The sequence below is a fragment of the Arachis duranensis genome, chromosome 6 (genome assembly GCF_000817695.3).
Source record: "Arachis duranensis cultivar V14167 chromosome 6, aradu.V14167.gnm2.J7QH, whole genome shotgun sequence".
Classification (NCBI taxonomy): domain Eukaryota; kingdom Viridiplantae; phylum Streptophyta; class Magnoliopsida; order Fabales; family Fabaceae; genus Arachis; species Arachis duranensis.
Genome location: NC_029777.3, coordinates 3,988,938 through 4,012,319, shown reverse-complemented (window position 1 = coordinate 4,012,319; position 23,382 = coordinate 3,988,938). Strand labels below are relative to the sequence as shown.

The window sequence follows — 23,382 nt, the reverse complement described above, 5'->3', positions numbered from 1 at the left end:
CCTTTTATCGGTACCCTTTCTCCGGAGAACCCCACGAGTTCTCCGGATGAGGGTTGTATTAGTTTTTCAGATAGGTTCATTCTTAAAAAGGTAGAATAAAAGAGAATGTCTGCACTACTACCTGGGTCCAGAAGAACCTTTCTTACCAGTAACTCTCCTGTTTGGATGGAAATCACCACAGGGTCGTCTGCATTTGGTGTGGCCGAGCATATATCTGATTGGTTAAAAGTGATTTCGAGGTCGTCAACTTCTTTATTATAGTGTGGGGTTGTTCCTTCGATTGCTAGCATAGTGCGATAGCTTCTTTTTCGTGCCGAGGCTGTTTCTCCGCCACATGCGAATCCTCCTGATATGCAATTGATGATTCCTTTTGGGGGATTGTTGCTCGGCCATTTGTCGGTTTCTCTGTTCCTCGTAGTTTGTTGCTCATCTGGATTTGTTTTTGCTCCTTTGTGCCTTGTACCTTCGATGTATTTGTTTAGGAGTCCTTGTCGGGCTAATCTTTCCAGCAAGTCTTTGGCTATGATGGACTCGTCGGTGGTATGACCATATTTCTGATGGAAGGCGCAGTGCTTGGTCCTGTCCATGAATCGTTGGTCTTGGTAGCTTCCGGCCCTAACAGGGGGTTTGATGATTTTGGCGTTGAGTATTTCCTTGATGATCCTCTCTCTCTTGGTGTTGAACCTGGTGTAGTTGTCAAACTTTGGTGTAAGCTTAAACATTTTTCTGGTGTCTCTGTTGTCCCCTGATATGATTGTTCGGCTTTCTTCCTTTCGTGGTTGCCTTCTGTCTACTTTCTCGGCCTCTCGGAGTTCTTCAATTTCCATCTGCCCTGCGGCCCTTTCCCCGGAATTCCTCCAGGGTTTTCGGTTTTGTGACGGCAATTGTTTCTCTGAATTTTCCCGGTTTGAGGCCGGCTTTTATGGCGTGGATTCTAGATCGGGTATCTCCATTGTCGCGTCGGCGAATCGGGTTAAATAATCCTTCAAGCTTTCTTGGGGACCTTGGCGGATGGTGCCGAGATAATCTGATCCGTGCACATAAATGCGGGCAGCAGCAAAGTAGTCTATGAAGGATCTTGCCAATTCCTCGAAGGAAGAGATTGATCCTTCAGGTAGTTTTGAGAACCAAAGGAGGGCCGTGCCGTCGAGGTAGGTCGGAAAAGCCCTGCAAAGAATAGGTTCATTTTTAGGTCCATTAAAGAACATCATAGATTGAAATTTCTTAATGTGAGCCCGGAGGTCACCAATCCCCTTATATGGCTCAAGTGAGGAAGGTAGTGTAAAATGTTTTGGCATTTGGTAATTGGTAATCTCCTCGGAAAATGGGTTATCTAAGGTTAATCTCTCCTTCGGGGGGTTGGTGATTAATAGGTCAGTCACGACTTGGGATGAGCTCTTGGGATTGCCTTCATCCCGCTTGTTGGTATTATTTTGTGCTGACAGCTCGGCCAGTCTTTTGACCTCTGCTTGAAGTTCAGCCATCTGGGTCATAAGTTCGGCCTGCGTGAGCTGGTGGACTCCGTTGTCTGCCATGTCCGGAGATCGTGTGATCTGAAAAAGAAAACTCAAGAGGTAGAAATATAAAGGAAAAAGGTGGGGTTGGTTTTTCGGGCCCCACGGTGGGCGCCAAATGTTCCGTCCTGAATGAGCCGAGGTCTGAAGATCTCAGAATGGTTGCTGGACTCCCGATCCGAACTATGAGTCGTCAGGAAGCAACGTTGTGGATAACCTCGGAGCTTCGAAACACGGCGGCGGGAACACCTGCAAAAAGGACTCCGACGCTCAAGTAAGTATGTGAGTTAAGAGATAAGAGTAATTGAACTGAAGTGAAGTTTTTGTTACCTGAGTCCTTTATGAGTTTGCTCGGTTTTATAAGCGAGTGAGGGGTCTGCACTGTTTGGTTTGTTCCGATATTCTTGGTAGGTTCCGTTAGCAACGGGCTGAAGATAAGGTCTGACCCGTGTGATTTTTGTGATTAAGTTATGTTTTAGGTTTATCTATTTAGATGCCGAGATATTTGGTCGGTTTTGGCTGAACAGTATAGTAGCCGAGGTTTTAGGGGTATACGTCATAGCCCCCAAGCTTGTTTGTCTCCGTTTTTTAGGTGACAGGCAAGCTTTCGAATAACTGGGCTTTGCTTTTGTTGGTTGTTTGTTGGGCTTGTTTTTGGTCTGGGAGTCAATGCTGGTCAAAGAGAGTCAGGAGTTTTTCTTGTTTGGCGCGTCGTGGTTAATGCGTCCTTTCGATTTTTCGAGGCATTTAATGGTTGTAACTTGGTTTACCCACTAAGTTAGTGGGCTTGGTGATATTACCTGATTCTTGTTTTTTGGAACTGACGCTTTGTTTCCTTATCTTCCTTCGGTTTTTATCTGCGAGCATGACTTCTAGAGGTTAGTTTTCTATTCCCACATTTACTGTTTTTGCCTTTTGTAATGGCGAAAGAGAAAGAGAAAAAGATGGTTATTGAAGAAAAGAAGGACAATCCGTATCATTGGGTCCATGATGACGTTAAGACCCGTTCTTCTTCTTATGTTGATTCTGCGTCTATGCGTGAGCTGGAGGGTCTTAGAGTTGTGCGAGAGGGTTGTTGCGTGAATGTTCAGTTTTTTCCTTGTTCGACTGACGATAGGGTTTTTGAAAGGAGGGGGGATTGGGAGTATTTTTACATGTACATTCCCTGTTTTACTGAATTAGGTGTTAAGCTGCCTTTTTCGTCTTTCGAGTGTGACTTGTTGACTCAATTGAACTGTGCGCCATCTCAACTTCACCCAAATTCCTGGGCCTTTGTTCGTGCGTTTCAGTGTTTAATGGAGTTCTTGTCTTTTCCTTGTTCCCTTCCTATATTCTTTTCCTTGTTTAAGTCAAAAGGGGTTAGGAAGGGTTTGTGGGTGTGTCTAAGTAGCTTTCCGGGTTGCTCTATTTTCTTGCTCTACAAATCTTCTTTTAAAAATTTTAAATCTTTGTTTGTTAAAGTCCAATCGTCGGAATCCGAGTATCCCTTTTACCTGGATGACGAGCTTATAGAAAAGTTCCCGTTGTACTGGTGTTCTGAACCATGTCAAATACTAGAGGCTACTGAGCGAAGTGAAGATGAGGAGTGTTTGTTAGAGTTTCTCATTGAATGTTTTGCTGATGGGATGTGTTTGTCAATTCCTGATCTTCTTCGTCTACATGATGCGGGTGATAGTGAGGGTTTGCGAGTGTATATAGGTAACGCTGGTTTGCTGTATTATTTGTGGCTTGTTTATGTTCCTTATTTTGACTGGTCTTCCTTTGTGCAGGTGGGCGGGTTCCTCTCCTTGATCCTTCTCGGTTTCAATCGTTTTTGAAAAAGAAAAAGGAGAAGGATGTTGGGGCTTCTGGGGCTCCCAAGGATAGTGGTGGTGAGGCGGCTCAATCTATTGCTCGGCCCGCGTCATCCCATAAGAGAAAGAGGGATGAGGTTGATGAATATTTGGAGGTTATTTCTGGATGTGATAGGGAGATTGCGGGTACTGTTAAGTCCGCATTTGATCGGCAAAGGCGACTTCATGGATTTATACCTGGGACCAGCCCCCATTCTTTGTGGAGTGACCAGTTCCCTATAGCTGAGCTTTCCGACAGGGTTTTTCAATATCCTGGCGATATGCTCATGACCCGCCGCATTGGGATGGAGGGAATGGGGAAGTTTATCCAGGTTCGCTTCTATGTTTATTTATTGTGCTTCCTCTTGTCCTTTATTGTTACTGCCTTTGTTCATGAATTTTCGTGTTGCCATTGATAGATCGTTGCTTCCCGTTTGATGTGCGTGGGCCGTACTACCGAGCTAATCGGGGCTGAGCAGCAGGCGAGTGTGGGGAGGGTTGTCGAGCTGGAGAATTTGTTGAAGGAAAAAGATGTTTTGATGGAAAAGACTTTGAAAGAGAAAGATGAAGCATTTGCGGAAATGGGGCTGAAGCTGAAGTCATCTGAGGAGGAGGTTAATCGTCTCCGGGATCAGATTCGGCTCCTTCAGTCCGATGTTAATGATAGTGATTTGGCCAAGGGTCAGCTGTCTGCCCGTGTTCATGAATTGGAGGAGTTGGGTATGGAAATGTTCGCTTCTGGTTTCGACCGAGCTGTTAGCCAGATCGCTGTGTTGGTTCCTGAATTTGATTGTGCTCGGATGGACGTGACAAAGGTTGTTATTGATGGGAAGCTTGTGGTGGATGGCACAGAGGAGGACCATGATGAGAACGTTCCCCCTCCTTCCTAGTTCGGATATTATTCCTGCTTATTTTGTTATCTTTGTAAGTGAACTTATAATTTGTAGAAGGAGTGTTAGTTAGTTTGAACTTATTCGCTGGTTCCGACCATGTTTAGGTTAGCCTTTGTTTTGTTGTTTGGAACTTGCCTTATTATGATAGCAAGTATGATAGTTGGTTATGGTATAATTCGCCGTTGAATGTATGTTTTGAATATGAAGTATGAAATGCTTGATTAAATTTTGAACATTGATAAATGATATTGTGCGTCAGGCCTCGTTAAAACCCTCCTTAGGCAAAAACCCCTTTTTGGGAAAAAGGCTCTAAGGGGAAAAAGAGTACCCTCATCCGCCATTTGTATAACCTAAGATTGGTACATCTTTAAAGAGGAGATATTCCAGGTCCCGGATATTGGGTTGCCTTGTAATGTTTGTAATTGATAAGCCCCCATGCCGAGCACCTTTATTACTCGGAACGGGCCTTCCCAGTTAGCGGCGAGTTTCCCATGGGTTGGGGTTATTGCCTGCAATATAACTCGGTTAGCACCTACCCATTGGTTTGTGGGTGTTGGATCGAGCTAAAGTGGTGCTGTATGTTAAAACTTTTTAGAAATGAGCCGAGCTTATTATCTATAAATTGTCTACCATTGTCTGATATTATTTCCTTTGGTATTCCAAATCGACATATTATGTTTTTCCATATAAATGATCGTACCTTTTCGGCAGTTATCTTTGCTAATGGTTGTGCCTCTATCCATTTTGAGAAATAATCTACGGCTACTAAAAGAAATTTTACCTGGCCTGGTGCTATTGGAAATGGGCCGAGTATGTCGAGCCCCCATCTATAGAATGGCCAGCTTACCTCCATGCTATGTAATAGCTCGGCTGGCTTTGTAGATATAGCTGCGTGTTTCTGACAGTTGTCACATGCTTTGACTTTTGCTATGCAATCCCTTTTTACGGTTGGCCAGTAATACCCTGTTCGGACGATCTTAGCTGCAAGTGCTCGTCCTCCGATGTGGTTCCCACAGACTCCCTCGTGGACTTCGTCCATTACTTCTTTTGCTTCATCTTTGCTTAGGCATTTTAGCAGTGGTTGTGAGAATCCTCGTCTATAGAGTTTTCCTCCTATGTTTGTGTAAAGACTAGCCTTTCGCCTGAAATGTTGTGGTTTGAGCTCGTGTCTTGGTATGGCGCCTGTACTAATATATTCAAGGAAAGGAGCTCTCCAGTCATGGAGGTGGTTAATTTTTATCACGTTTACTAGTTCGGTGCTTGGTTTTTCAAGTGAGAGTTGTGTTAATGTGGATGTTTGTGTGCCTGCCCTAGTGGCTGCGAGCTTGGATAGTATATCTACTCTCACATTTTTTCCTCTATTAACATGCAGTATGCTAAATGAATTGAATTTTGAAATGAGATCCTTCGCTACGAGCTAGTATTGCTCGAGCAACGGATCTTTTACCTGAAATTCTCCTCGGATTTGTTGGACCACGAGGAGGGAGTCGCAATGTGTTGTCAAGCTCTGTACTTGGAAGCTGAGGGCGAGCTTGAGTCCTGCAATGAGGGCTTCGTATACGGCCTGGTTGTTGCTTGCCGGGAAGTGGAATTGGAGTGCCTGTTCGGCTATTACTTTGTCTCCTTCTTTTAGGAATATTCCTGCTCCGCTTCCTTCTCGGCTTGATGCTCCGTCCACGTGTAGTTCCCAAGACTTGTCTTGTTCATCGGTAGTCATTTCCGAGATAAAGTCGGCCAACACTTGTGCTTTTAAGGCCGACCTGGGTTGGAACTGGATGTCGAATTCTGAAAGTTCGATGGACCATTTGGTAAGGCATCCGGCCAGCTCTGGTTTTGTCAATATTTGCCTTAATGGTTGGTTTGTCCTCACAATGATTGTGTGGCTCTGGAAGTAGTGTCTTAATCTTCTTGCTATGATTATTAGTGCTAAGGCGAGTTGTTCTATCTTCGGATATCGTTGCTCTGTCGGTTGCATGACTCTGCTGACGAAGTATACTGGCCGTTGTATTTTTCCTGTTTCGATCACAAGGGCCGAGCTTATAGAATAATTTGAAATAGATAAATATAAATATAAAGGTTTACCGATTTCTGGCCTTTGCAGCACGGGTGGTGTTGATAGGATTGCTTTGAGCTCGGAAAAAGCCTTCTCGCCCTCTTCTGTCCAGTGGAATTTTTTGTTCTTAGATATTGTCTGGAAAAGGTGATATGCTCGATTTGATGCTGCGGGTATGAATCGAGATAACGCCGCTATCCTCCCTGCCAACTGTTGCACTTCTTTTATTGTTTTAGGGCTCGTCATGTTGAGTATCGCCGAACACTTTTTGGGGTTTGCCTCGATTCCTCGTGAGGTGAGCATGAATCCGAGGAACTTTCCTCCTTTTATCCTAAAAGCACACTTTTTCGGGTTCAGTCTCATATTATATGCTCGGATTTGTCTGAATATCTCACTGAGATCTTCACAATGTGATTTTTCTTTTATGGTCTTGGCGACCATGTCGTCTACATAGATTTCCATGTTGCGCCCTATTTGGTGATGGAAGACCTTGTCCATCAAGCGTTGATAAGTTGCACCTGCATTCTTTAAGCCAAAAGGCATTACTCGATAACAAAAGTTTCCATGTTCCGTTATGAATGCTGTCTTGCTTTGGTCTTCAGGATGCATGAGTATTTGATTATACCCAGAGTATGCATCCATAAAGCTTAAGCTTTTGAAACCTGATGCGTTGTCTACAAGCTTATCAATGCAAGGTAAGGGGTAGGCATCTTTAGGGCATGCTTTATTTAAATCTGTAAAATCGACGCACATGCGCCATTTACCTGAACTCTTTCTTACCATTACCACGTTTGAGAGCCATGTGGTGAAGCGGATTTCTCTGATGAAGTTGGCTTGGAGGAGTTTACTCGTCTCTTCTAGGGCTGCTTTGGATTTTTCTGCTCCTAGGTTTCTTTTCTTCTGAGCTATAGGTCGGCTTGTTGGGTTGGTGGCGAGTTTGTGAGAGATGACGTCTAGACTTATTCCAGGCATGTCCGCCGGGGTCCAGGCGAATAGGTCAGAGTTGGCTCGTAGCAATTTTACGAGATCCGACCTTTCTTGTTCTTGTAGCGCTTGACCAATGTACGTTACCTGTTCTGGTTTTGATGTCAGTTGGATTTTCTGAAGTTCATCCGTTGGTTGAGGTCTTTCATGTGTGTCTCCTCGGGGGTCAAGCTCGGCTAGGGATAGGACTTCCTTCCTAGCTTGTACTGCTTTGACCTCGTGTTGCTTCTGTTCTGACCTTTTTAGGCTAGAGGTGTAACATTGCTGAGCTTGTTGACGGTCTGAGTGGATTGTTGCTATTCTACCGTCCTATGCCTGAAACTTAACACATAGATGAAAGGTTGATATCACCGCTCTAAACATGTTCAGAGCAGGTCTCCCGAGAATAATATTGTAGGGACTAATGCAGTCCACTATTAGGTATTGTATATCAAAGGTTCTGGATAATGGATTTTCACCTATTGTCGTTTTTAGCCATATATACCCTTTTATCAGTACCCTTTCTCCGGAGAACCCCACGAGTTCTCCGGATGAGGGTTGTATTAGTTTTTCAGATAGGTTCATTCTTAAAAAGGTAGAATAAAAGAGAATGTCTGCACTACTACTTGGGTCCAGAAGAACCTTTCTTACCAGTAACTCTCCTGTTTGGATGGAAATCACCACAGGGTCGTTTACATTTGGTGTGGCCGAGCATATATCTGATTGGTTAAAAGTGATTTCGAGGTCGTCGACTTCTTTATTATAGTGTGGGGTTGTTCCTTCGATTGCTAGCATAGTGCGGTAGCTTCTTTTTCGTGCCGAGGCTGTTTCTCCGCCACATGCGAATCCTCCTGATATGCAATTGATGATTCCTTTTGGGGGATTGTTGCTCGGCCATTTGTCGGTTTCTCTGTTCCTCGTAGTTTGTTGCTCATCTGGATTTGTTTTTGCTCCTTTGTGCCTTGTACCTTCGATGTATTTGTCTAGGAGTCCTTGTCGGGCTAATCTTTCCAGCAAGTCTTTGGCTATGATGGACTCGTCCGTGGTATGACCATATTTCTGATGGAAGGCGCAGTGCTTGGTCCTGTCCACGAATCGTTGGTCTTGGTAGCTTCCGGCCCTAACAGGGGGTTTGATGATTTTGGCGTTGAGTATTTCCTTGACGATCCTCTCTCTTTTGGTGTTGAACCTGGTGTAGTTGTCAAACTTTGGTGTAAGCTTAAACGTTTTTCTGGTGTCTCTGTTGTCCCCTGATATGATTGTTCGGCTTTCTTCCTTTCGTGGTTGCCTTCTGTCTACTTTCTCGGCCTCTCGGAGTTCTTCAATTTCCATCTGCCCTGCGGCCCTTTCCCCGGAATTCCTCCAGGGTTTTTGGTTTTGTGACGGCAATTGTTTCTCTGAATTTTCCCGGTTTGAGGCCGGCTTTTATGGCGTGGAGATGGACAGCAAGATCTAGATCGGGTATCTCCATTGTTGCGTCAGCGAATCTGGTTAAATAATCCTTCAAGCTTTCTTGGGGACCTTGGCGGATGGTGCCGAGATAATCTGATCCGTGCACATAAATGCGGGCAGCAGCAAAGTAGTCTATGAAGGATCTTGCCAATTCCTCGAAGGAAGAGATTGATCCTTCAGGTAGTTTTGAGAACCAAAGGAGGGCCGCGCTGTCGAGGTAGGTCAGAAAAGCCCTGCAAAGAATAGGTTCATTTTTAGGTCCATTAAAGAACATCATAGACTGAAATTTCTTAATGTGAGCCCGGGCAGGGGCGGAGCTAGAAAAAATATTAGAGGGGGGCTAAAATTATTTACACAATAAAATAATATTAAAATAAAATTTTTAGGGGGGGCTAAACTGAAATTTACATATAATTTACATGTAAAAAATTAAAATTAGGGGGGGCCGTTGCCCCCCTTTCCCAGTATGTAGCTTCGCCCCTGAGCCCGGGGGTCACCAATCTCCTTATATGGCTCGAGTGAGGAAGGTAGTGTAAAATGTTTTGGCATTTGGTAATTGGTAATCTCCTCGGAAAATGGGTTATCTAAGGTTAATCTCTCCTTCGGGGGGGTTGGTGATTAATAGGTCAGTCACGACTTGGGATGAGCTCTTGGGATTGCCTTCATCCCGCTTGTTGGTGTTATTTTGTGCTGACAGCTCGGCCAGTCTTTTGACCTCTGCTTGAAGTTCAGCCATCTGGGTCATAAGTTCGGCCTGCGTGAGCTGGTGGACTCCGTTGTCTGCCATGTCCGGAGATCGTGTGATCTGAAAAAGAAAACTCAAGAGGTAGAAATATAAAGAAAAAAGGTGGGGTTGGTTTTTCGGGCCCCACGGTGGGCGCCAAATGTTCCGTCCTGAATGAGCCGAGGGCTGAAGATCTCAGAATGGTTGCTGGACTCCCGATCCGAACTATGAGTCGTCAGGAAGCAACGTTGTGGATAACCTCGGAGCTTCGAAACACGGCGGCGGGAGCACCTGCAAAAAGGACTCCGACGCTCAAGTAAGTATGTGAGTTAAGAGATAAGAGTAATTGAACTGAAGTGAAGTTTTTGTTACCTGAGTCCTTTATGAGTTTGCTCGGTTTTATAAGCGAGTGAGGGGTCTGCACTGTTTGGTTTGTTCCGATATTCTTGGTAGGTTCTGTTAGCAATGGGCTGAAGATAAGGTCTGACCCGTGTGATTTTTGTGATTAAGTTATGTTTTAGGTTTATCTGTTTAGATGCCGAGATATTTGGTCGGTTTTGGCTGAACAGTATAGTAGCCGAGGTTTTAGGGGTACACGTCACAAGTGTTTCACAGCCATGTAGTGTCAGTGAAACAGAACTCGGACCATGCGAGTTCTTCATTAGTAAAAAAATTAAAAACTATAAATAATTCGGAGGATCCGTTTTTTAGCTTCCGAAATTTATATTTGTCTAACCACAAATCGGACCATACGATTTCTTAAGCAAAATTTTAAAATCAAACAACTTGCATGGTCCGATTTATGTACTTTGAATTTTTCAATTTTTTAACACAAATCGAACCCTCCGATTTATAGACTCCCGCAATTTTAAAAAATAATGTTAAAAATATCACTCATTTTGCTTCTGCTTCCATATCAAAATTTGTTAGGCTCAAATTTCATTTAAAACATTTAAGATTGGATTCAATCAATTTTGTTAAGGTGATAACCCTGCTATGCCATGTCCCTTCCGGCTTTTGAGGATTAAGGTGATCCCAATTCCCAACCTCTGGCAGTGTGCTTGTCTGTTGTCATAATGAGCATTCTCCAATCCGCAAAAGTACTATTTCATCTTGGAGTCTCCTCATCCGACCCCAACAAGAAGACCTTCATCCACCTCTCTCCTTCTCACTGCAAAACAAAAGCGGTAGCAGCCAGGTCAAGAAGAACACCCGAGCGGGAGGACACCTTCGCATGGAACAGCCTCATTCAGAGCCATCTGGCAAACAACGAGTTCCCTCTCGTCGTCTCCGCCTACCTCCAAATGCTTGAGCACCGCGTTCCCCTCGACACGCGCACTCTGCCGCGCGTCCTCGATGCCTCCCGCCTCATGCGCGACTTCCCCCTCGCCAAGCAGCTCCATGCTCATTCTCTCAAGCTCGGCTTCTCTTCCCACCACTACGCCGTAACCGCCCTCATTCACATCTATGCCGATCTCGGTACCCTTCCCATGGCCCAGAAGCTCTTCGACAACTCCCCTTCCCGCAATGCCGTCTGCTGGACTCTACTCGCAAGGTTGTATCTTCACGGAGGGAACCCCACCCTCGCCCTTGCTCTCTTCCATCAGATGCTGGCGTTGGATGATGGCGTCGCTGTCGACCACGTCGCGGTCGCAACGGCCTGCAGCGCCTGCGGGATGATGAGGTCTCTCCCTCAAGCAAGGATTGTGCACGACGTTGCTAGGAAATGCGGGTTGGATTCTGATGTTTTAGTGTGCAATTCGCTGTTGAAGATGTACAGTGATTGTGATAGCATGAGCGATGCCCGCTTGGTGTTTGAGAAAATGCCTTGCAAGGATGTTATTTCTTGGACATCAATGATTTGTGCTTATGTCAAGAGAGGAGGATTCAATGAGGCTTTCAAGTTGTTCCGGGAGATGATCAGGGCTGGTTTAAAACCTGATTCCCATTCCATCTCTGCTTTCCTTCCTGCGTGCGGAAGAATCGCCTCACTCAATCAGGGTAGAGAAATTCATGGCTACTTGCTTAGAAACTGGATTCATTCTAACCTCAGGGTAAACAATGCACTTATGGACATGTATGTAAAATCTGGATGTATCACTTCTGCTTCCAATGTTTTTGCTGGAATTAATAAGAAAGATACCATTTCATGGACCATAATGATAGTGGGATATAGCTTACATGGACAAGGGAAGCTTGGAGTTGATTTATTCAGGCAGATGAAGAACTCAAAGGTGCTGATAGATGACAGTGCCTATGCTGCTGCCCTTCATGCTTGCAATACTGCCCGCATGGTTGAGGAAGGAAGGATTTACTTCAACCGCATTAGGGTCCCCACGGTTGCACACTGTGCTCTGAAGGTGGTTCTGCTTGTGAAGTTTGGACTTTTCATGGAGGCGAGGACCTTTATTGAGGAAAGAGGGATTGAAAAGCATCCTGAGATACTAAGGAAACTGCTAGAAGGCTGTAGGATGAGTGGCCAATACACTATGGGGAAGCAAATTGTCGAGCAGCTTTGTGAATTGGAACCTCTAAATGCTGAGAACTACGTCATGCTTCTCAATTGGTATGCAGGCTCTGGAAAATGGCAGATGGTGCAGAAGATGAGGGAAACAATTAGAGACATGGGTTTGAAACCCAAAAAGGCTTATACTTGGACATTGTTCAGGAACAAAGTACATGTATTTGGAACTGGGGATGTATCTCATCCAAGATCAGAGAGAATATATTCAGAATTGCAGGGTTTAATTGAGAAAATGAGAGCCAAAGGACTTGAACCAAATTGGGATTTCAGACTCCATGATGTAGATGAAGAGAGGGAATGCATTCGGATAGGGCATAGTGAACTCTTGGCACTTTCTTTTGGGCTCATCAGCTATCATGCTGGACCAATTCGTCTTGCGAAGAATTCTCGGATGTGTAATGGTTGCCACAGTTTTGCAAAGTTTGTATCGAAGATGATTAGAAGAGAAATCATCTTCAAGGACTCAAATTTCTTTCACCATTTTATTGATGGCCTTTGTTCATGTGGAGACTTTTGGTGATTATTTTCTGACTGTGCATTTATTTCCTTGAGTTGATCGTTTTCATCATGAAAATGATATGATGACCTACTATCCCTTGACACATACAATGGACAGAGTAGAAAATATGGAAGACAACAAACAGTCCCCTGCTTCAGGTATAAGCTCATCACGTTATCTTTTCATTCTGCGCTCACTTCCATTTCACGTGTGTACTTTGCTTAACCAAATTCGTGTTCTGTAATAGTAGTGTTGCAATAAAAAAGGGCACATAATTTTGGACACCGGTTTCTATTTGTAACTTACCTAGTGTTGCATAATCAGCATTGCATTGCACTATGCTTTTCTTCTGTGTTGAGAATTGAGGAAATAAAAAGAGAGAACTGTCTTTATTGCAAATTATGAGCAGTTGGGGTTATTGAGTAACCTAAACTGATAGTATATTATTCCTTATCAGTGATTATAGCTGCATTCCTTTCTGTTTCTGATTGTTAACTACATTTTATTTATTTATTTATTTATTTACTATGAAGTTCAAATTATGGTTCAATATAAATGTGCAAGGGTATAACATGCTTGATTTGTGCTACACTTTGTATCCAGGAGAGTGAAATTTCAATTACTTGTTGATGACATGGCGCATTATGAAGTACTTGAGCAAATTGGAAAAGGTGCTTTTGGTTCTGCACTTCTTGTCAAGCATAAGCATGAGAAGAAAAAGTGAGAAATCAAACCTACATTACATTCTTTTTTAAAATTATAAAAAGTAACTTATCTATGTCTATAAATTTGTGCCTTCATGTTAACTTTGCCTTTTGATTTATGTAGATATGTTTTAAAGAAGATTTGCCTTGTCCGTTGTAACGACCCAACTTCTAGCCCGTCATGACCAAGCCTAGCAGCTAGGCGCTACTATTCAGTTGACTTTAGGGACTCTAGACCATATATTAAGTATATACATATGAGCCTATAGCACTAGTCGAGAATCGCGTATCTAGTCGAGTATATCGGAATAATTGTAAGTTAAGCAGATAATACAAGGAACAGATAAGCATAACAAGCATAATCATAGCATACATGAAATGCCATAGTCTGGGATTCGATCTACTTATTAAATAAATACAAAAGAGCTAGCCCTCTAAAAGTCTATCTAGAGCGAGGGAAAGGACCACTGCTACCATTACTACTACTGCTGCTGAAACAGTATATTTGGAAGCTGCTAACACATTACGCTGAAACTAGAGAATCACTCCTACGTGCTCGTGATGTTGCTGCTGCTTGCATCATCGGTGGAGTCCTCCTCCCTGGTCTTGAAAGAACTATAGTACAGATCGGTCATCATCTGATCGATCAATGCCTCTGAGCTATACTCTGATGAAGATGTGGATCCAGAGGCATGGGTCGATCAGATGATGGCGGACCTGTACTCTAGTTCTTTTGAGACCGGGGAGGAGGACTCTACTGAGGATGCGAGCAGTGGGCACGTCGTAGTGATTCCCTCGTTTCAGCATAATGTGTTAGCAGCTTCCGGATATACAGTTTCAGCAGCAACAGTAGTAGTAGTAATGGTAGTAGTGATCCTTGCCCTCACTCTGGATAGACTTTTAGAGGGCTAGCTCTTTTGTATTTATTTAATAAGTAGATCGGGTCTCAGACTAGGATGGCTCTAGTGAGCTGGGGCCTGTAAGTATAAATAATGGAGTATGTACGTATTATAATAAGCAGTTAAGTATGAACTTGAGTTATGTAATAAACTAAGCCAGCGGCATTTCATATATGCTATGATTATGCTTATCTGTTCCTTGTATTATCTGTTTAACTTAGTATTATCTGTTTAACTTACAATTATTCTGATATACTCAACTAGCGCTACAGGCTCATATGTGTATCCTTAATATATGGTCTAGAGTCTCTAAAATCAACTGAATAGTAATGCCTAGCTGCTAGCCTTGGTCATGACGTGCTAGAAGTTGTCAAACTGAGCATCCCGCAGGTCTGCAAACCAGGAGGTTGGTTCCGAATAATGTTTCGACAAATTAAATTCCAAACATCTTGTGTTGTTTTCTGTTATCTTCAATCTCCTAATTGTTGTATATGGTTGTTGGTGCGGATATTTGTGTTCTACAGGAATTTATCGTAGGCTTCAATCCTTAATATGATTACAATGAATATTTTTGGCATTAAACTAGAAAATGATTACCCAAAGTGTTCGAAAATAACATTATTCATGGATAAAATATTTATATCATTCTTCTTTTTCCCATTTTGTTCTTGTAGATGGAGCTCATTTCCAAACTAAGAAATCCATTTATAGTAGAGTTACAAAGATTCATGGGTAGAAAGGGTACGGTTCTTCTTTTGTTATCCTCATTTAATTACAATAATGGTCTCTATAAAGCTTGCTTTCGTATCATAAAATTTTCCAAGAAGTTAAACTTAGTCTTATCTGATCCTAAGCACAAAAATATTAGTATTCATTTATTTATTGTTTTTATTTGTTGTAGCAATAAGAAATTAGTGTAAGCTTTGATATCTTGGACTGCATCTCATATGAATATTCAGAGCAATGTTGAGTAGCAGACTATTATAGGTTTTAGCCTTTAGTAGTCATTGAATGTAATGCTATTCATTTTCTTGTCAAAATTAGTGCTTTGGCTTTTTCCTTCTATTACTACAGTTTTGGATTCTAGGTGATTGTGATGACATATAAATTCATTGCAACTGCTTCACGTTGTTCTATTTTCATACCTTCATTCTCAGGATTGCTATGTATGCATTATTATAGGTTATTGTGAAGGTGGAGATATGTAAGTCTCTGTTTTCTAATGTTTGTTTAGCTTATATTTTATTATTCTATATATTCTTTCATTTCTTTGCTTTTATCATCTGGATTATTGACAAAAATTTGGTAAACAACTTGAAAATTTTTCCGCACTTGGTGAGAGTCCAGTGCTTATGCGTAGACATGTGGTAATGGATACTAGTGACGAGGCCTGAATTTTAAATTATGATAACGGGGATGACTTAAGCTGTAGTGTCCTAAATTGAATTATTAGCTTTGTACATAACATAAACATAAACAAGTGAATTCAATAGTAGGAATCACTAGTCACCGTGCTGCTGCCAAAAGAATTGCGGGAGCTGTCCTTTGTTCTTGACCCATAAAGGTTGACAACCCAATAGTCTAAACTTCCAAGGTCAAAGCGTGACGAATTTAAGTGCAGATTTTGCCTTAGACCATTTTGTGAGGTGCTAGGTTCTTTGGTACATTCTGGGGACCTGCTTTTCTGCCTCTTTCCCCATTTGGGACGTTGTTTTGGCTCACTCTGAGACCTTGCTTTTGCCTTGGAAGACACTGTATTGTTCATGAAATTTGGGGATTGTGATTGCCGGTGAGACACGGGGTGTCGCCGAGGAGTTGACATGGCCATTGCTGTTGTGTTATATTCCGACAAGCCACAGTAGTTTTCTGGGCTGTTGGGTGCTGTGATTAAACTGTTATCATTGTACTCAAATTGTCTTTCTGAAACTGACTTGTGCTTCGAATAGAATGCCATGGATTCATGCTTTATTCCCTCAAAATGCAAGCGATCTAGTGACTGACTTCTTCTTTTCAAAGCCTCCAGCATTTCTTCCATGGTCATATCCTTCGGTTCCTATGTACATAATAGCCATATTTATTGCAAGTACTAACTAGATTGGATGTAACTGACCATATTTTACATTTGGGGAAAAAGTTTATAGAAGCTTACTTTATATTCTTTTATGTGACCTTTGCTCTGTGGAATTTGTGTATGTTGCACAGGCTGTTTTCCATGAACATTTGCTTCCTCTACCGTCTGAATTCTTTGAATCCGAGCTCTAACTTGTATGGTCATCAACGCATGCATGCTGTGCAGCATAGCAGTTGTTTGTTTCCTTACAAGGTGACCCCTCACTAGTGCTTGTATCTTGACTAATCCCTTTAAAGCATGCAATGCTTTCCTAGCCTGAAAATTTGTATGTACCATGTTTCATCAAACCTATTAGAAGATAGGGTGTGAGAAAGGCTATTAAATTGTCATAACACAACGTGATGCGCTCATCAAAGAAGACACGGCCATGAAAGAATCTAGAAAAATATAGGAGAAATCTATTACCAGATACGAGCGAAAGGCAGCTTGAATCATTGTAGCTGCTGAATTTTTAGATCTGGTGTCGCTAGGAGCCTTGAACTCTACTATTGGAAGACTCCTCCTTGGAGTCTGAGCTTGCAGTTTGGCGGAGTCGCCAGAGTCAAAAGATATGGAAAATTTATGCCCTGCCATCTTGCCTGATGTTCTTCCAATTGTTAGTCTTCCGAAGCTCCATCTGCGTTTCACTTTGGGACTATCCGTTGCAGCGCTCTTACTCTCGGCACAGACTGCGTCAATCTTCTTGTACTTATCCTCCTTTTTCCCCATAAGAAAGTTTCTAATCCATTTACCTGCCTTCCCCATTTCAAGTCCAGTTAATGGAAACTTGCAGCTAAAGAAAACTGAACTGGTACAAATACTTTAGATATTGCTAGTTTTAATCTTGTTACACATGTATTATATATGCTGCATTCACTTCTACTTTCTCGAATGACTCTTGCTGTTATTTAACTATTCATAACTGGCTTTGGCCTGCAGCGCAAAACTTTTCCCTGGTAAAGCCACTTGCCACCCTCCTGGAGTTTCATAAATAAAATTCAGGAAGCATTCAAATTCAACTTTACAGTTTACACTGCCTCAACCTCATTTCAAGGGCCATTAAATTTTTCTTACTATAGAGTTTAGTAATTATATTGGTGGACCATGCTGGCAAGTGAAAATCAATACGATTTCTGTTTCCAACGTCACCATACTATTATTAAAAATATAAAAAAATCACTGTTCTGTTAACTTATTCGTTGAGGCTTATCCGTGATCCAAGGAGCCATACAGAATTTATGTGTGTCTTATTTGGAATGTTGCTTTTGGTCCTATAAGACACGGTTCTTCGGACTCGTAACTTAGTAAAAAGAAAATAATCATAGGTAAGATTGGACCATTTGCTTCTCTACTATAAGATGATTGATTGTATCATTCAATTGCGGTATCTATAAGTTAATATTTGTTGGACAATAGTATATTCACACGCATTACTAAAATATGTGGGGTTGACTTTGATCTCATCTTTACTCTGTTGTAAGCTTTTGGCATTGATTCAGTCAAGGATTCGAAGTATAAGCTAATCACATTGGCCGCCTTGTACTTACATTTAGTTGATTCGAAATTACTAAAAATCTGATGCAGCAAAGGAAAAATAACGAAGAGAAAAAAAAATAAATAAATGAAAAGAACGCGTTCTTACCTTCACTGGATGCTCTTTATATCTCGACTTATTAGTCCCAAGACTCCAAGTCATTATCAAAATATTTCAATCTTGACAAAACATATAGCAAGTCTTTTGATTACTCTAAGGTTTAAACTCTTATAGATGATAAGCCACTGATATTTTGAATCTGGGGGAATCTTCTCTTCTTATTTATTATTTTGTTAGTGAAATACAATTATTCTTAATAAAAAAGATATCAAATAATAATGAACTGTTCATTATAACTTGAGAGATCTGTTCACAAACAAAATAGTTTTTGATGGTGTGAGAGTATAGGATGTTACTTCTATATTATAACACAAATGACCCGCCACATAATCATGATTCAAAAGTCCACCACTGGAATGGAATGGGTTGTTTACTTGTTCTCGAATCTTAACTATATAACCAACCACCTTAGTTTACATTGAAACAAACCCAATTACCTTCCTCTCATCTTCTGTCATTCTTGGTCTTCATGGCTTACTGCATTAGATCGATGAGCTTGTTAGCTATGATTCTGATACTACTGCTATTACCCATGATCATGACTGTTAAAGCAGACCTTGCTGATGGCTTCTTAGGTGCTTAAATTTTCTCTTTTTATTTATATATATATGCTAATACTATTTGATAATGCAAATTAAGTCGTAGTAAACTAAAAAGAACTAAGCATCTAGTTCATCACTTAAAACTTTGACACAAAGTTAAGGATTTGTTTATTGTTGGAGATAGGGCTTGTGACGAGGTAGATTGTGGAAAGGGAAGCTCCAAAGCTGCGTGGTTGACACAAGTTACCCATTGAACTTCGCCTGTGAATGTCAATCCGGCTGGACGCGGACCTGTGATGACAGTGACAATGATACTTATGCTACTAGCTTCCTTCCATGCGTCATTCCCCAACGTAAACCAACTCCTACTCCAATGATCCTAATCGCTTCAAAGAAGGATAAACTATCTTTTTCAATTGTAGGTAGCATGAACTATGGTTGCCAACCAGCGCAGCCTCCGGTTCCAGAGAAGAACTTGCCCCTCATCATATCAGCTTTTGATCACAAGTATTATGTGTATGCTTACTTAGTGCAACTAACAGCTTTTGTTTCTAACCATATATTGATATCATAGCATGTTTATGGGCGTATTGTGGGGTTGTACATGTAAGAGGGAGATAGCATATACTTACAGATGCCATTGCAACCCAAATTACTATAATCTTCTCAACACCTCTGTCTTTCCTTGTTACAGTAAATGTTTGTATGAATTCCACAACACTTTCTCATCTTCACAAATATAGTCATATATTTTAACTGCTTATTAGGTACTCTTGGATCTGATTGCTCCAGGCTTAGACTTAAAGTTGCCAATTCAACTGCTACTGTCACTGTTAATCAAGGTGGGATTGTTTGACTTGCCACCTATTCATGTTACATTTTTTCTTGTTCCGCAAGCTACTAGTGAAATCAAATGATCACAAAATAAAAATTGAAATGAAAAGAGGGACGTTGTTAGAGATCTAATGGCATTTCTGCTATTAATATGAAAGATTCCCCAGCGAGCTCAATCCCATGGCAGGACTTTTCGTGTATATATTTGATTTATTATTATTATTGTTAGCGTATAGACAAATTTGAAAGGATAAGCAATGCATTACACATCAACCACAACTTATCCCCCTTCTCTCCTCGATCACCATACATCGATTCAATTGAAACACACACAAAAGAACTAACATCTAATCTGATTCTTGTGCCAGTGAAAATCATTGTAATGAAGCACATAAAGAAACAAATTGTACATAACAACAATGGCAAGGAAGGAAGGAAAAGGAACCAAACCGCATCAGAAGAAAATTGTCTCACATTACATTCCTCCTCTTTACACTCCATTCTTGTTATTATATTCATCAATTGATTAATTTAATCGCATGAGTTATTATCCCCTAAACTATAAGTACATTCCATTCAACAAAAATACCCCGAAATGAAAATGAAAATGAAATTCAAATTCAAATGAAAGATAAAATGACAGAACTCACTCGCTCGCTCGCTCACTCACTTGTCCTTGATTTCAACGCCAGTCTTGCCGGCAATGATGACAGAGGTGGCCATGTTCAAGAACAGCCCGTGCTCCACCACTCCTTCCAGCGCCGATATCTCAGCTCCGGCAGCAAGAGCGTCCCTGATCGGAGTCTTGAAGTATAAATCAACGATGTAATTCGAATTATCGGTGACGTAGGGTTTGCCACCCTCATCCAATCTCAGCTTAGCGTCGCAACCTTCTTCCTTGAACAACTCCTGAAGCCGAACCAGATTGTACTTCCAGCAGAACTGCACCACCTCCACCGGCATCGCAAGACCGCTACCGCCGAGTCCTGACACGAGCTTCGTGTCGTCGACCACCACAACGAACTTGTCGGAGGCGGCCTCCACCATCTTCTCGCGGAGAAGAGCGCCGCCGCGGCCTTTTACAAGGTTGAGGTCGGGGTCCACCTCATCGGCGCCGTCGATGGCGAGATCCAGGCGGGGATTGTCGTCGAGGACAGAGAGAGGGATTCCGAGAGAGCGTGCCTGCTCCTCAGTGCGCTTGGAGGTAGGGACGCCGACGATGTTGGACAGTTGACCGGTGGAGAGGAGTTGACCGAGCTTGGCGACGACGAAGGCGGCGGTGGAGCCGGTTCCGAGGCCGAGGACCATGCCGGACTTGACGTACTCGACGGCCTTGTCGGCGGCGAGCTTCTTGAGGTCGTCTTGGGTGAGGGCAGGGGCGGAGAGGGCCCTGACGGTGAGAGAGAGGGGTCTGTGTGTGTTGTTGTTGGGGGTGCGTAGGTTAATGTGGGTGCGCAGGATGTGGTGGCGCGCGGAGGAGAGAGATGAGAGGGAAGTTGGTGATGGCAGGGTTAAGGATGATGATGCCATTGACATTGACATTGTCACTCTGAGTGAAGTGGAGGAAATGATGGAGGAAGTAAGAGAGGGAGAATGGGCCTCACTTTTCTTTTATTGATTCTGTGATTCATTTCATTTCACTCTCCTCTCTGCTATCTCATTTTCTTATTTGGTTGGTAGGTGAGAGGCTGAGGCTCAGTACCACATCTTCGTTGGTTGGCCTTTCTTTCTAGTATTTAGCTATTTATTATTATTATCATTATTTCTTATGGAATAATTTAGTATTAAAAATAAAAAAATACACACAGAATAAAACTTACAAAAAGGGTCTTTTTGTTGGGTGGCCTACGATGGTGAAGAGAGAGATGTGGTTGGTCATGGAGTTTGCGAAAGGGTTGATGCCACGGTGAACAGCGCTGACGAAGCGGATTTGGGAGCAGCGCGAAAGTCATCTACAAGTGGTGAAGGTGATAATGTCCACGTTGAGCTTGATGGCGTGGAGGATAGGGAGGAGCATGAAGCCCTTGATGCACCCGACGAGTAGAATTAAGCTGGAAAGGAGATTGACAGAGGTGCGGAAAATTCTCCGAACAACACGGCTGAGGGAAACATTCTATCAAATACAGTAAATGAGATCCACGCTAACTTGGACGGAAGTGGTAAGCAGCATGTTGGCATATGTCTGATGAGGGATGATGCAAGACATGATTCAGATTTAGAGGATGAGAATACAGTGACGGAGGAAATTGGGTTGGAGGATAAAAGAACTATAAAGAATTTGGAAGATTCGAGAGACTCAGAGCAAGATGGAGACGGTGAAACTAATCAAGATAAGCACGGAGGAAGTTGGGATAAAGATATGGCTAAAAACAGGGCTGCTTGGAATCTGGCCGTCGAATCAGGAGCTGTTTTATATGACGAGTATGAGAATATTATGGCTATTTTTCAAGCTTAGAATGAAGTATTGGCTCAAAAAAGATGGCAAGCAAAATAGAAAGAGAAAGAAAGAAGGAGCTGCCCCAACAACCGAAATAAAATGTATAATAAAATTTTTAAATGATTTTAGTTTATGAAATGTGAGGGGTTTAGGGGTGTTAGAAAGTGGAGATTGGTAAAAAATTTAAGAGTAAAAATAATATGAATATATTAGGATTAATAGAGACAAAGAAGGAGGTGATTATTAAGTTTGATGTAGTGCAATTTTGGGGTAATGATGCGGTGGGTCGGAAATTTGTGGGATCGGAAGGTACTTCTGGAAGTTTATTATAATGTGGGATGATATGATGTTTAGGTTGAGTAATTGTTACAAAAGGGAAAAATGGGTGTATAGAAGAAAAATTGACAAACAATAATTTTCATTGTGCGGTTTGCTTAGTGTATGGTGCGCATACAAGGGAGGAAAAGCTTGTTGTGTGGGAAGAGTTGAGTTTTTTTATCAAGAATATGTCAAGTTCCTCTTTGCTACATGGTTGACTTCAATGAGGTCATGCAGTTAAAAGAAAGGAAAGGCGCTAGTGTGTTAATAGCAACAGTGAAAGACTTTAAAATATGGATACATGATATAGAACTGGTGGATATAGAACTGAATAATCGTAAGTTTACGTAGTTTAGGAGGTCAATCGTGCAGTCCAATTGATAGAATGTTGGTGAGTTTGGTTTTATTATTATCATTTGGAGCACTGAATTGAAAAGGAATGACAGAATCTTTAGGAATTAAGAAACAGGTGTTGCGGACATAGTCAACAAGTCGATTAATAGTTATAAAAAGTGGAGTGATATTTAATTTTTTAGATTGTTGATGACTTTGTTAAAAATGATTAGAAATTAGTTTATTTTATTTATCTAGTACTTTTTCTTTAATATTCTACTTTATTGTATTGAACTTTTTATTTCCAAAAAAAAAAAAAGTGTCTCTTAACCCCTCATTGTTTTTCTCCTTTGCAATACAATACTCGAATATTCCTTTTTCCTCCCCTCTTTTTCTTCAGCTGCTAGGCTGCTACTTAGTTTTCTCTTATACAAGAATACTTGTGTGCCTTTCAAAAGGGAGCAACAAATAGTTAGTGAAAACAAATTGATTAATGAGTAAAGTGACAATTAATTTTTTGAAGATGATGATTTTGTACTAATTAGTTTTTAAAGAAAAAAAGTATTAATTAGGTTTTTTAAAATAGTAAACGGTGGACATGTATATCCTATCAATGAATAGTGTGAAACGAAACGAAATTATTCATATATTTCGTTATTTACAGTTGTACATGTTTTGTTATTGTCACATAAGTAGAAAAACGATATAGTTTTGGATATTTATTATTTTTTTGAACAAAAATCATATCAAAACAAGTGAATTTTCGCTCCAAAAATTATTATCTACATGATTATCTTTCATAAATAGATGTATTAGAGTAATTAATAGTGCATATAATATCATCGTTAAGTTTTAGTTGATGAATTGATAAAATGGCCTCATGTGTCCACCGTTTGCTATCCTGGAAGACCAAATTAATACTTTTTTTTCTTTAGAAACTAATTAGTCCGAAGTTAAAATCTTTAGACACCTAATTGTCAATTTACTCTTGAATAATTAGTTAGTATTAATTTAAATATAAGGTGACAATAAAAAATATTAATTTTCTAATATTTTTAATATTTAATATATCAATTTTTTTTTTTGTTAGCCATTTT

At 41.3% G+C, this 23,382-nt stretch overlaps 3 protein-coding genes and 1 long non-coding RNA gene across 4 annotated transcripts; 2 read left to right on the top strand and 2 right to left on the bottom strand.

The window, feature by feature from the left end:
- Positions 1–10,507: 10,507 nt before the first annotated feature.
- LOC107492054 (pentatricopeptide repeat-containing protein DOT4, chloroplastic-like) lies at positions 10,508–12,475 on the top strand. The gene has a single exon (XM_016113020.2). The coding sequence runs from the start codon at positions 10,508–10,510 to the stop codon at positions 12,473–12,475; it is 1,968 nt and encodes a 655-aa protein (XP_015968506.1).
- A 121-nt stretch (positions 12,476–12,596) lies between these two features.
- LOC110273325 (uncharacterized) lies at positions 12,597–14,933 on the top strand. Its single transcript, XR_002364775.2, has 4 exons — positions 12,597–12,612; positions 13,058–13,174; positions 13,283–14,463; positions 14,732–14,933. It is a non-coding gene; the product is annotated as an uncharacterized LOC110273325 (long non-coding RNA).
- A 303-nt stretch (positions 14,934–15,236) lies between these two features.
- LOC107492057 (protein IQ-DOMAIN 19) lies at positions 15,237–17,089 on the bottom strand. The gene is made up of 3 exons (XM_016113025.3): positions 16,594–17,089; positions 16,207–16,443; positions 15,237–16,110 (listed from the first exon to the last, which is right to left on the bottom strand). Exons 1-3 carry the CDS (start codon positions 16,930–16,932, stop codon positions 15,544–15,546), a joined length of 1,143 nt encoding a protein of 380 aa, XP_015968511.1. The 5' UTR covers positions 16,933–17,089; the 3' UTR covers positions 15,237–15,543.
- A 2,562-nt stretch (positions 17,090–19,651) lies between these two features.
- On the bottom strand, positions 19,652–20,902 carry LOC107492053 (probable ribose-5-phosphate isomerase 3, chloroplastic). Its single transcript, XM_016113019.3, has one exon. The coding sequence runs from the start codon at positions 20,737–20,739 to the stop codon at positions 19,864–19,866; it is 876 nt and encodes a 291-aa protein (XP_015968505.1). The 5' UTR covers positions 20,740–20,902; the 3' UTR covers positions 19,652–19,863.
- Between the last annotated feature and the right edge of the window lie 2,480 nt (positions 20,903–23,382).